Raw genomic sequence first — 12,789 nt, forward strand, 5'->3', positions numbered from 1 at the left:
ACATGTTCTTGGTGGTGAAAAATATGATCAAATCAGAGCATTGGAGTTGAAGCAAATTGCATCAAACAATCAATTTTGGTAGACAAAATTAACAGGGAAGGAGAGGAAGACATACCTTTACTTACTTACATCCATAAATCTCGATGTCGGGCCACGTCTTCGTCGTCTACATGTTGGCGTTGCTGATGATGGCTGCGGTTGCTGTGCCTGCGGACAACAGATATTACAGCAAGAATGACGACGACAACGATGATTCTCTCAGCTTTTCCTACTACCATAGCAGCTGCCCCAAGCTCGAAAAAATCATCCACAATAAGCTCCATCAATGGTTCAAAAACGACTCCACTCTCGCCCCTGCACTCATCCGTCTCCATTTCCACGACTGCTCTCTCCGAGTCCGTACACTCCTCTCTTCTCTCCTCCTCAACATCATATATAAACATATATATATATATTGGAATTTTGATCACCTGTAAAATGTGTGCCATGACAGGGTTGCGATGCCTCGGTCCTCCTCGATCACGCCGGCAGCGAGCGAACAGCCGTCGCCAGCAAATCCTTGAGGGGATTCGAAGTAATCGACGACATCAAGGCAGAACTGGAGAAGCACTGTCCTCGCACAGTCTCCTGCGCCGACATCCTCACCGCTGCAGCCAGAGACGCCACGGTGGCAGCCGGAGGACCATTCTGGCAGGTTCCCTACGGCAGGAAGGACGGCAGAGTCTCCCGCGCCGACGAGGCGAATGCCGTTCCTATGAGCGGCCACGAGAGAGTCACGGATATGATTGAGCTGTTCCAGTCGAAGGGCCTTAGCATACTCGACTTGGTGGCGCTTCTCGGGGCGCACACCATCGGAAGAAGCACCTGCGGTGCTCTGCAGCACAGGTTGTTCAACTGCAATGGCACCGGCAAGCCTGACCCCACCGTTAACCCCAAGTATCTCAACTTTTTGAGGAGGAAGTGCCGGTGGGCGTCGGAGTATGTGGAGCTCGACGCCAGGACGCCGGAGGACTTCGACAATCAGTACTACAAAAATTTGGAGAAAAAGATGGGGCTACTGTCCAGTGATCAAATGCTCTACTCCGATTCGAGGACAGGTCCCCTTGTGAATGCCTTTGCGAACCAGCCGGAGCTCTTCAGGCATCAGTTTACCGCGTCTATGATTAAACTTGGTAACATTCTGGAATATTCTGATGAGGACGACGGTGAAGTTCGACTCAACTGCAACCGCGTCAATGCGAATTAAGTTTTCAGATCCTGATCCTGTTATATGCACAGGCAGCCATTTTTCAGCCAAGCTATAATATATTACACGATGCATCACTTGTTTTTCCTATTTTTGTCTTCGTTCAATTGAATTCCAATTGCAAAAACCTTATTTTCTGTTCCCATGGTTGAAGGAGATATAGATCACGATTCATGAACCACTCGTTTGATGTATAATCGCTCCTCTTCCCTTCGGTTATCTATCATCTAATAGATAAATAAATTCGACTTGGAGAACTGTAGTGTTATAAAAAATGGAATAATCATTCACCTTGAAGATGACGACGACGTACTTAATTTGTTGATCGCGCTCGTTTCCAGTTCTTACCGGAAAAACGAGTTGTGGAGGCAGGCTAGTTCGATCGATTACTCCTCTGCAGATGCGATGCTTGGCAGCGCAGATCTGCAATTCTCATGAAATAGAAAATCAATGATCCGCAATAAGGAAGATTCATCCAAGCTTTTATTAAAAAATATTTGAAAAAAATGAATGTCAGAATAGAAAGATCATACGCTGAGCTGCTGCTGCTGGCAATGTCCTGGAGAGAATTCTAGTAAGGTAACAACGAAGCTTCAAACCAAGTATACTTTGAAACAAAGATGTTTTTCATTATAATCTGTTTATACACACAATAAATAAATAACAAACTGTACCGTACCGTACTGTACGCCAATTACATACAATTCGACTACAACAATGCACAAAATAATAAAAAGTGGTGGGGTGTAAATAAGAAACGACGACACAGAGAGCCAAATAAACAAATGAGAAACACACACACAAGCAGCAACCATATGCATCAGTTTTGCCCAATCGATGCAGGAAGAAGAAAGTTGAAGATTTTATACATATCAAGGCAGAAATCCAATCAGCAATCAAGGCTTGGGGGGTTCGGCAGGTGCACCTTCTTCAACCTTCGATGGTTCTTCGGTTTTGCCCGTGGTTGCAGGCTCAGTTTCCACCTTAGGCTCAGGTTCAGGCGCTGCTTCCACCTTCACCTCCTCCTTGGGTTCGACATCGCCAATCTCTTTATCTTTAACTTCTGGGGGAGCGCTACTACTCGTCACTTCTTCTGCATCTCCTTCCTTCTTCTCGACATCGACAGCCTCTTCCTTCTTCTCCTCTGTAACTATAAACGTGGACACCTTCTCAAACACAAAGAACACTGGACCAGGTAAGTATCCTGCTCCAACCTTGGTAGCTGCTTCGCAGACTTGCTTCGATCCGGGGAATCCTTAATTTTCAACCATGATCAACCAAATCAATCATTTGCACACACACAGCATGCTGCTTGTCTGGTTAGATATATGATGATATTTAGATATGGATCTGTAAGGATACCTACCAATCTTAGATAGCTCGTCAAGGAATTTCTCAACTGCGGCGGAGTGCTTCTTTAAGCCTGAGTCCTTGGGTTCCTTTACCAGAGTCTGGTTTTTCAAGTTCATAAGAGATATCAAGCTAAGCTCCAATAAATTACTACAACTCTACTCCGTAATTAGCAAATTTCAATTATATATAAATGTATGTATAGAAACACAAACAAACAAAGGACCGATGGATTGTAGCATGAAGAATAAAAGTTAAAATAGTTACTCACCTTGACCTCAGCAGAGGAAGCTTCATAGATTTCGATGACTTTAGGCTCAAGTTCTGTCTTTTTGTCTTGGAACTCTTTTGAGTATTCTTCCTGCAGGTCGTCAATTCGATTATCATATTGAGAACACCAAACAATAGATAGAAGCTAACTTAAAGTTTAATCATCCAGATGTAGGAGATTTAGAAAACATGAAGATATAAGCCAACAGACAAAATTGTAATTTACCTTAGCTTCATCAAAGCTCTTGCAGGCTTCGGCAGCTGCAACCTTCTTCGGGTTTTCAAAAACCTTCTTGATCTTTGGAAGGACCTTGGATTTCCAGTAGTTCACCATCGTGTTGCAAACAGAAAACAAGATAGAGAGAGAGAGAGAGAGAGAGAGAGAGAGAACAGAGGATTTAGGTGGTTAGGGAGGACAAGCGATGAATCTTGCCAGCCACTCAATATGAAGAAGAAGAAGAAGAATCAAAGAATAGCTATGATGATGATGATTTTATTTAATTATTAATGGCAAAGCCAATGGTTGTGTGCTTCACAGCACTGTACAGCAATCAGGCACTGAGTCAATCAAGGCGAGGCAGCAATGCAAGGCAAGGCTGGCTGAAGAAACACCACACATGAATCAGGAGGAAGCTAGAATTATTAATTAAAAAGGAATATAATAGCATATTAAGAGAGAGAGAGAGAGAGAGAGAGGGAGTCGCCACCCTCCAACCTCCATTATTGCAGCAGCTGCAGCAGCTATTATGGGGAGACAGAGACAGACAGGGACAGTGACGACTCCAATCCTATCTCCTAATAAAAATAATAACAATTAAATAAGGAAAAAACTATTATATGTCAATCATGGAAGGAAGGGAGAATAAAAATCCAATGACAGCTGGCGATGAGATCATTACAAGGTGGCAAAATGACAGATGGGACCCATCAAGGAGAGCCTAACATTATGCACAACACGAAAGTATGTCATTTGTGTGTGTGTGACCTGCTGGCATTTTATTATCCTGCAATACCTCCAACCCCTACATATAATAAATATATAAACTAACAAACAAACTAACTTCACAAACAGTAGTCTGTCCACCTGTTATCATTATTATTATTATTATTATTATTATTTTAATTTGGGTCCCCTGAGATATTACCTGATATGGTATTCCATGTTCTTCCAAGTACTCGTTCACAACAGTTCTTAATTCTTCCTATAACTCAATTCTCTTTCTTGATAACAATTCTTTGAGTTAACAAGCATTCTATGTAGAGAAAGAGGTCCTATTCTGCACTGCTAAGCAGGGTAGCAATAACAAAGGCCATATTATTTTCAATTCAAGTTCCATTCATCAATTGCATTGAACCATGTAGAAGAGAAGAGAGTACAGACACAGAATACTTCTCAGGATAATAAACAAACCCTGGTCAAGTGAATTGAAGTGCCAAAACCCAAAACCTTTCTTGCATATTATTAACCTGGTGGCCACTTCATCTGTCTCCCTCCAAGTACATGTAAGTGAAGATGGTAAACAGATTGGCCTGTGCAATGAGAGCACCAAAGGGTGGTCAGAAGTTTAGCTATATCCCTTATCTTTTATTTGTAAAGAGTATGAATGATTGTTAAGAGATTATATATATATAATATCTCTGGAATCACTTACTAACCACGAACCAATTTAATCATCTTACTTGATTTAGTATTCATTCCCGGCTAGTATAGCCATGCACATGCACAAAAAAACAAGAGGTAGGGAGAAGAGACATACAAGCAGATTGACCATTGTTGATGACAACACGAAAACCATCAGCGATTCCTTCTTTCTCTGCTACTATTTTAGCAGCATGAAGAAGGCGCCCCAATATCTCTTCATGCCTTTGTTCAGCCTATCAAACATGAGCCGGTACATATTACAAAATTTAACAATGCGGAACCATAGCTAAACCATTTACTAATCAAGTACATGGCACATGGCTCAATGTCTATCATCGCAAAAATTTGGTTTACTGAAAGCAAAACAAAACAAAACAAAAGAAACAACAAGCTGGCAAATTGGTTGTATACTATTAACACGCCAAATATTGTACAATAGAAGTTCACGAGCATTTTATGTTCTAATTGAGTAACCACTGCCTGCATGTGCAAAGAACTTCATCCCCGGCATAAGCAACAATTATTCATACTGCATTTGAATACACATTTTTACAAACATAATTGAAAATCACCTTGCTAAGCTTGGTCAAACCATCTCGTATTTTTGGGATGACAAGGACATGAACAGGAGCCTGTGGATTAATATCTCGAAAAGCAAGGACATTTTCATCCTCATAAACAATGGCTGAAGGGATCTCCCTAGAAATAATCTTGTCAAATCTAGTAAAGAAAATAAATAAAATTGTAATTAGGATTAAAATGAACTATAAGAATCAAAAGCAAACATGCCAGAATGGTACTTTTTATCTGAAACTTCAATTTATGCCAAGTTATGTTGAGCAGTTCCTTCTTTTTCTCTCATTTTCCTTATGTTTTGGGGAGAGGTGAGGTAGCAAAACAATGCTTGGTTTCAAATAATCATTAAAAAAAATCTGAAACAGATACTCATAAAGCAATATAAAGTCAATAATGTAAGATGAAAAATGATTTGGCGCATAGATTGTTGTTGACAGTTCATGTGATGTATTAACCACTGACATGCTGGAAAAATTTATTGGTGAAGATATTTGGCCTGCAGGGCATAAATTTTAACTGAAGAAATGAACCGAAACGGCCATAAAAACATATCTGAGTTGTTAACATTGAAGTGTTTGATGGCTTGAAAAGAAGGTTTATTTGTAAAAAAAAAAAAGAAAAAAAGGTCACAGAAAAAGATTCAAACATTGTTGGCGCTTCAGTATCAGCATTGACAGCAGCAGCTCTTGCAGCATTCTCTTCATCATTTGTAGCTCTTACGTTTGATAAATTTCTGAAAGAAAATAACTATAAACGTTTTACACTTCCAGTTCATCCTCAGTATACTCAAAAGTGGGAAAGAAGTTAATAGGAACATTGGTATGTGAAACAAGAAGCCATGCCAATAAGATAATGCAATAAACTTTATAACCTAAGCATTTCATGCATTGACAATTTGAGTTAATCCTTCACAAATCAAATAATATCTTCACCTAAAATATACTTCAAATTAACATACCCGGGAACAAAAATCCAACGGCAAAGGACTCAGAGAAGAAAGAAGAGAAAGCGTCACGAATTATGTACCTGTGGAACCGAAGTGGACGATGTAGGAGAGGGAAAAGTACATTCCGGGAAGTCGGATGAGCTGGTTTGAAAAAGCTGAGTGCGAGTGGCCGCACGGGCACTGAGATCGAACTCCTGCCTCAACAACGACATCGTAAATCAAGATGATCGAATTTGTAGTAGAGTTGAGAGATTGGAAAATTTGACAAATAAATAAATAAGCGAAGGACATGAGAAGAGAAGGCGCACCGCAAGAGACAGAGAGAGTTCATTGTCTCCGGCAGCCTCCAAAATCAGAATCAGTGGTCTGCAGCCTTCCGCCCCTGCTTTTACAGCCGAGCGCAGGATGAAGCTCAACGAATTTACCCTACAAAACAATAGTCAGTTGTAGTTGCAGACGACTCCCTTCAAACCCTGAATGAAGTGAAATTTCACCGTCTGTAAGTATTATTACTATTACCTACGTTGTCGTTTATTCCCTTTTATTTTCTAAGTTACTAAATCTCACTCTGCATTTACATCAATTTTGGAAGTTTGATAAAAACAACTATTTAATACTACCATATTACATAATTATTAATATTAATATATATTACTTTATTTTTTAAATTCAAAAATTATAATATTATATTTTTAATAAAATTTTATATTTAGTATATAATTAGAGATGTTAAACGATCCAAGCCATTCGTAAACTCGATTCGATTCGGTTGAATTAAAGCTCATTTGCGAACGTTAACGAGCTGAATCGAACAACATGAACAGGCTCATTTCGTTAACGAACGAACTCGAGCTTTGTTCGCGAACGTTCGTTTAAATAATATATTTATTATAAATATTATATATACATATAAAATTATAATTTATAAATAAATAAAATATTAATTTAAAATATATAAATAAAATAATTTTAAATTTTTTTTATAAGACAAACGAGCTTGAACGAGGTTAATCTAGCCGAACATGAGCTCAAACAACAAAAATTCTTAACGAGCCTAACTCGAATACTACGAACGAGCTCGAAAGCTTAACGAACGAGCCCGAGCCTTGTTCGCGAACATTAACGAACATTTAAAATTTGACTCGGCTCGGATCGTTAACAGCTCTGTATGTCCACCACCAAACAAAGAAGAGTAAGTTCCGAAAACAAACAACTTTATGCAGAAAATTAGTCAGTTCAGCTAGTAGAACATTGTACATGAACCATCAAGTTTTCTTACACCAGTAAAGATATGCAGGCAGCAGCAAGAACAACATGTTTCAGGAAATAATTAATTCCACATATGCAAATACACGCCAAACTTATAACTGGGGACAACTAATCTTCAGGTAAAAATTTTCTGCGAAGTCTAGAAATGCTCAAATCTGCACCACCAAATCCATCCATTGTAGATACTGCAGAACCAAACTCAGCTCTTGATGTTGAACTTCATGATCGCAGCCGTAACCAATATATTATTGAAAAAGTTAGAACAAAATCAATAATCAGTATACTCGAACAAGACAAACATTATTCACAGCTCAAGATTCAAAGGGAAAAGCTCAAGAAGGCAATCTACATCTACAAACACATTCAAACAAGTTACTCATTAAGTGTTTCAATTGACCATCATTTCATGGACTCGACAGCTTGTTTAGATGGTGAACACTTTCCTATCAGATTCTAATAGAAAGGTTTGAAAACTAAGAATACCTTTTTTGGAAATTAAAGGAGTTACATTATAGAAAACTACAAATACTTGAGTCATAACTAATTTTCATCAGATTCAGCACCCGTAACAAATACAACAATATAGCGACCGTAAATTAGTTGTACCTGCTCCGCAAAACTACACAAGGCATGCTAATTCGTGCAGCTGCCGCAACTCCAACCTGGCTTCCAGCAACCAGAATGCAGTTGCTGACAGGTAAACCAGCATATTCTGCTCCTGCTCTTAGTGCAGCAACAATTTTTTTGAGACTGCACAGAGCAACATAGAATCAAAGCATCAAAAAAACACCTACATACAAATGACATTAAACCTTCAACATAGAAAAAAAAACTGTATATGTAAGATTTTTAATGTTCAATTGGTACACTAATATAATATGCCATAGTATACAGAACGTAACAACACTAAGGTCCAAAACTTTCAAGAGTGGAGAAAAAAACAAAAGAAAAACCTCTCACTGGAACTAGTGTTAAGGTCAACTTTCAGTTTCAGCATGGAGGCAACCTCCTCGGCAATTTTTTGCTTCTCAGCAGAAGCTGACACAATAGACATTAAAGATCTTCTTGAGCTTTCCTAAATACATGTAAGCAGTAGAAAGTATGGACGTAAGGTTGAAAACAGGTTTCTTACCTGATTTTCTCACTTCCTCAGCTAACAGCTCATCCAAACTGGAAGACACCCCCTTGCCAAATACAAGCTGGCCATAGAAACTTTGTTTTACTTCATCATCTCCAACAATCTTTATCTTAGACATTCTATCACTTCCAAGCTTTTCAACAATAGATCTAATGATAAACAATGCTACATATTAGGAGCATAGGTGTGGCAGAAAGATTCGAGTCAAGGAACTGGAAAAGTTATCACAGTACTGCAAACATGTGTAACATTCACCCTTGTACAAGACTTCCTCATCCTAATTGATTTTTCCTGACCCACCTATTCTTCAGTGCAAGGATGAAGCAGTTAAATTATAGATATTGAGACTACATACACCTGCAAATCTTCAGCTGATGTGAAAATGCACCCACCCCATGCCAAGCTATAAGACACTTGTTTAGATCTTTTTGTAACTAATACATAAATAGTGTGTGTAGACTGTAGATTAGGGAATTAAAGAAAATCAATATCTACTTTTATTAGGAAGCTGATAAGTTTATTATTTCCTATCAATCTGTATAGTCTCTCTCTGTGTGTGATAGATAATGTGAAGATGAAGATACATACGAAGAAGAAAAATTTTATACTTCTCCAAGGAAACATATGACAATAACAATTCAGTTTAGGGAAATAACAAAAATCACAACACCCAATAGGAGATCTTGCACATCGCTTTCGGTTACATAATTTTTTATATCAGAAGCCACAATATCTTCAATCACATGGACTTCAACTCCAAGCATTGTAAACAGTTTCTGTTAACATGACATTTCAATGGAAAACATCGTGTAGATCCACCATCAAATTATATGCAATTCCATTGTGTTATATGCTTTATTAACAATGAATTTTGAAGATCGATATCTGCTGCATAATTCACATATCAACAAATTGTAAAAATCATGTCTGTCTTGCTACTTTCTATGCATTCTGAAGAAGGGCATATGTTTTGGTTCAAACAAATTTTTGCTCCTTCAATGATTTTGGTTTTTTACAAGCTACAGTGTCCTTCATGTTACATATGTAAATCTCTTTTAATTCTATTCCAAAAAGATTATTATTTCTGCCTTAAGACCATCTGAATAGCGCCAAACATGCTATGATCAGATCCAATGATTAAGAAACAAACCTTGCAACCTTTTCTCCACCACCACTGTATGCTGTGAAGATAACCACAGGTACTTCTTCTTTAAAAGCATCATCAATGAACCTAAGGCGAAGCAGGAGAAATCAATAAGACAAAGATCAATTATCAATTACAAGTAAGAAAATGCATTTCAATATATAGTAATATAATACTATACAAGATATTATATTCATCTTGTTCTGATTGTAATCTATAATGAGAGTCAACTTACACATTACAATAGAAAATTAAACACGAATGAAACTCAATGAGCTAATACTCTGTCGTAAATTAAAGAGGCAGGTAGCATAGTCATCGATTCTACGACTCATAGGCAATATCATCATCCTTGTTAGCATATCTTAGTATCTTACCCCACCAGCATATATGTTTAGTATTTTATTATGCTACTAAAGGCATCCAATCTTCAAGCAACTATAAGGCATAGGTAATATCATGTCGCCTTGTCGTCAGTAAGGGAAGACTTCAACAATTTATGTTGACTCCCAAGGATTTCTGTCTCTGTACTCACAAGCAAACCAAAACAAACTAAACATTATATAATCCTTACATGAGCATTTACATCTCCTGTATTCCATGTGCTGTTAGCAGGATGAGAATGCCAATACACAACAAGGAAGAAATGAAATTGGACGAAAAAAAAGATTTGAATCAAGAATTCACGATAAATGCTTGGTAGGATCATATTCCATGTTAATTCACATTAAACAAACTTACTCTTCAGCACCTGGTCTCAAGGAAAAAGCTTTTGACATGACAAGATCTTCCAAGGCATTCTTCTGCAAAATAAGTATCCAAATGTCATGTCTCATACTACAATAAAATAAGAGTGCATGCTTCCAAACAAAGAAAATGATTCTAATGGTTTCATGAGCAAAACAAAGTGAATAAAACTATAGCTGCGATCGGAAGAGAAGCATAAAATTTATAAGTCAGCATAACATATGCTCCAGATAGAATCATTGGAGAGGCACTGAGAGATCTTTCAAATGTTACAGAAGATCAAATCCTCTAGACCTAAAAATATCAAGTATTCAGGGTACATAATGCCTCCATAGACTAAATTTACATAAAAATTATTGCAAAGAACTATAGAGCATCAAAGCAAGACATAAGTGAGAGAAAGACAGCAATGGAATTATATAAATCCAAAACATGAGCAATTTATTGAGTAGCCATGGGCATCAAGCATAAGATGCATGAAACGAGAGTAAAGTATACGACCTCAACTACAACCAAAATAAACAACCTCAGTTGCATCTACAGCATCTCTTATCAATACCTTCTCCCGAAGAACAGTTTTCAGAAAAGCTCCCTTTTCACTAGTGGGAACTGAGGTAGGCCAACCAATCTGCCATGAGAGCAAATAATTATAATAAAGCAATGAAAAGCCAGTGTATTGAAAGAGTATAATCAATCACACTGGGATGATCTTAAGAGAGGTGAACGCACCCTGTTAAAAAACAAAATTAGCATCCTTTCTTCATCTCCAGCACTCTTCCTGAGCATCAAGGAGCAAGTCATTATAAGTTTAGAATGCAGGAATCCCTGTAGTGCCATTGAGTCCCATGTTGAGTTGCGTTGTCAGTCACCATTTACATTTGTCATTTGTTTAAAAACTCATAATACAGGAATGCAGCAAGAGTCCATGGAAAATGAGATAAGGTAATGATTCGAGAGAAATATCAGTCTCTAGTTTCTACTACCTCCATATAAATCAGTCTGAGAGTTATCCTTACATAATTAACGAAATTAGGTGCTGATGTCTTTTAAGTTGAAATTGTCATTGTAAATGTAAATGTATATGTAACAAAATGAGTTGTCATTAATACTAATTCAAGCCGGATCCGGGTTTTTCTATTATGCTACCAATGAACAGAAAAGAACAAGGACAAAATAATTAAATAAAAGAGTAGAGAACGTAGTTGCATTCCATCCATCATTCTATCTGTGACTATACAAAACTCTTGGAAATATTAACATACCTTACAAGGTCTGAATAAACTGGTTGAGACCAATTTGCACAGTCCAACCCCAGCTTTCTAAATGCTAAATCCATCCGATCAAGCATTGTGAGACCCCAATGAAAGCATGTCAATCAAGATCAACAAGATAAAGGGAATAAGCCCAAGTTCGATTAATATAAACTTAAGGTGTATGATGCACCTGCATTGAATGCTTGGCGGTTGCCCACGCGAGAAACATCAATCAAAACCCTGAAATGAAAAACTTATTAAGAACAGAAACACCAACTGTTATGCTTTCTAGGATCCCCTAAATCCATCTCCAGCGCCAAAAAAAAAAAAAGAAAAACTTCTAGTCAAGAATATTTCAAAGCAACCGTGAACAAGTTTTCACAACAAAATGCCGGAAGCAAGCCAAGGCGCTCGTAATGAAAATTGTCAATGACTGCATGAGCAAAGCGAGAATAATAGGAATATTTAAGATAAATACAGACCCTTCAACTTCAAGGAGAAGGGCGAATTTCTGAGGCGGACTGGTTTCAGTGTCGTTTCTAGAGGAAGCAGCAGAAATGAAAGGATGGAAATGCGAGCGGTGGTTGAGTGTCGTAGAACAAGTATTATTTCTGGGCGAAGTGAGACTGAGAAGAGGGTCTCTGCATAAGAGAGTGTGGTACATGCGAGGGCAGGGGCACAATAATATCGCAGGGGAAGTGGAGTGTGCACCAGCACAGAACCGGAAGGCGGACAAAATGGAAGATGAAGCGGTAAGCATGATTTGATATTGTAAATGGTTGGGCAGAGCAGATTTTGATCTAGGAAGGGAAGGGAGACGATCGATGATGAAGCAAGGACGAAGAAGACAGATGAATGAATGAAGATGATGAGGTGGACGGGAGGGGACACGGAGGAGCCTCTTCAATTTTACGCTATGTTTACCGTAAGAAGGTAATTTTTTTATATTAAAATAAATAAAAATTGAATGTTATTTGATATTTTTGAAAAAAAAAAAAAAAAAATTGTAAAATCAGCGTAAAGTCTAAAGTCTGACAAGTAAGGGCTGGGAGAGTATCTAGGATTTTTATTTATTTTCAAGCATTTTTAATTATTTTATTGATTTTCTAAGACATTATCATATGTTTAAAATTTTTTGATAAAAGAAGGGTCTCAATCTCCCAACTAGCATATTATACATAAACATACAACACGTTATTTCAATTAAC

General features: G+C 37.8%; 4 protein-coding genes across 5 annotated transcripts; 1 reads left to right on the forward strand and 3 right to left on the reverse strand.

Moving 5' to 3' along the window:
* Positions 1-144: 144 nt before the first annotated feature.
* Positions 145-1,516, forward strand: LOC127254715 (peroxidase 7). Its single transcript, XM_051279967.1, has 2 exons — positions 145-395; positions 494-1,516. Exons 1-2 carry the CDS (start codon positions 171-173, stop codon positions 1,244-1,246), a joined length of 978 nt encoding a protein of 325 aa, XP_051135924.1. The 5' UTR covers positions 145-170; the 3' UTR covers positions 1,247-1,516.
* A 335-nt stretch (positions 1,517-1,851) lies between these two features.
* Positions 1,852-3,467, reverse strand: LOC127254717 (plasma membrane-associated cation-binding protein 1-like). The gene is made up of 4 exons (XM_051279969.1): positions 3,093-3,467; positions 2,868-2,957; positions 2,613-2,697; positions 1,852-2,501 (listed from the first exon to the last, which is right to left on the reverse strand). Exons 1-4 carry the CDS (start codon positions 3,198-3,200, stop codon positions 2,143-2,145), a joined length of 642 nt encoding a protein of 213 aa, XP_051135926.1. The 5' UTR covers positions 3,201-3,467; the 3' UTR covers positions 1,852-2,142.
* LOC127254718 (14 kDa zinc-binding protein-like) lies at positions 3,092-6,462 on the reverse strand. Its single transcript, XM_051279970.1, has 7 exons — positions 6,339-6,462; positions 6,111-6,224; positions 5,731-5,817; positions 5,081-5,228; positions 4,624-4,741; positions 3,582-4,396; positions 3,092-3,466 (listed from the first exon to the last, which is right to left on the reverse strand). Exons 1-6 carry the CDS (start codon positions 6,359-6,361, stop codon positions 4,329-4,331), a joined length of 558 nt encoding a protein of 185 aa, XP_051135927.1. The 5' UTR covers positions 6,362-6,462; the 3' UTR covers positions 3,092-3,466; positions 3,582-4,328.
* A 761-nt stretch (positions 6,463-7,223) lies between these two features.
* On the reverse strand, positions 7,224-12,474 carry LOC127254022 (CBBY-like protein). Of its 2 annotated transcripts, none has more exons than XR_007839387.1 (11): positions 12,064-12,474; positions 11,772-11,821; positions 11,591-11,654; positions 11,058-11,106; positions 10,888-10,956; positions 10,323-10,384; positions 9,588-9,668; positions 8,432-8,586; positions 8,260-8,337; positions 7,906-8,049; positions 7,224-7,516 (listed from the first exon to the last, which is right to left on the reverse strand). XR_007839387.1 is itself a non-coding variant. In XM_051278874.1 (11 exons), exons 1-11 carry the CDS (start codon positions 12,339-12,341, stop codon positions 7,408-7,410), a joined length of 1,146 nt encoding a protein of 381 aa, XP_051134831.1. In that variant the 5' UTR covers positions 12,342-12,470; the 3' UTR covers positions 7,224-7,407. The 2 variants fall into 2 exon arrangements, 1 of the variants encoding a protein (XP_051134831.1); XM_051278874.1 differs by having other exon boundaries at positions 8,253-8,337; positions 12,064-12,470.
* Between the last annotated feature and the right edge of the window lie 315 nt (positions 12,475-12,789).

This window comes from Andrographis paniculata, unplaced genomic scaffold, assembly GCF_009805555.1.
Source record: "Andrographis paniculata isolate CXL003 unplaced genomic scaffold, ASM980555v1 Contig52END, whole genome shotgun sequence".
NCBI classification, from domain to species: Eukaryota; Viridiplantae; Streptophyta; class Magnoliopsida; order Lamiales; family Acanthaceae; genus Andrographis; species Andrographis paniculata.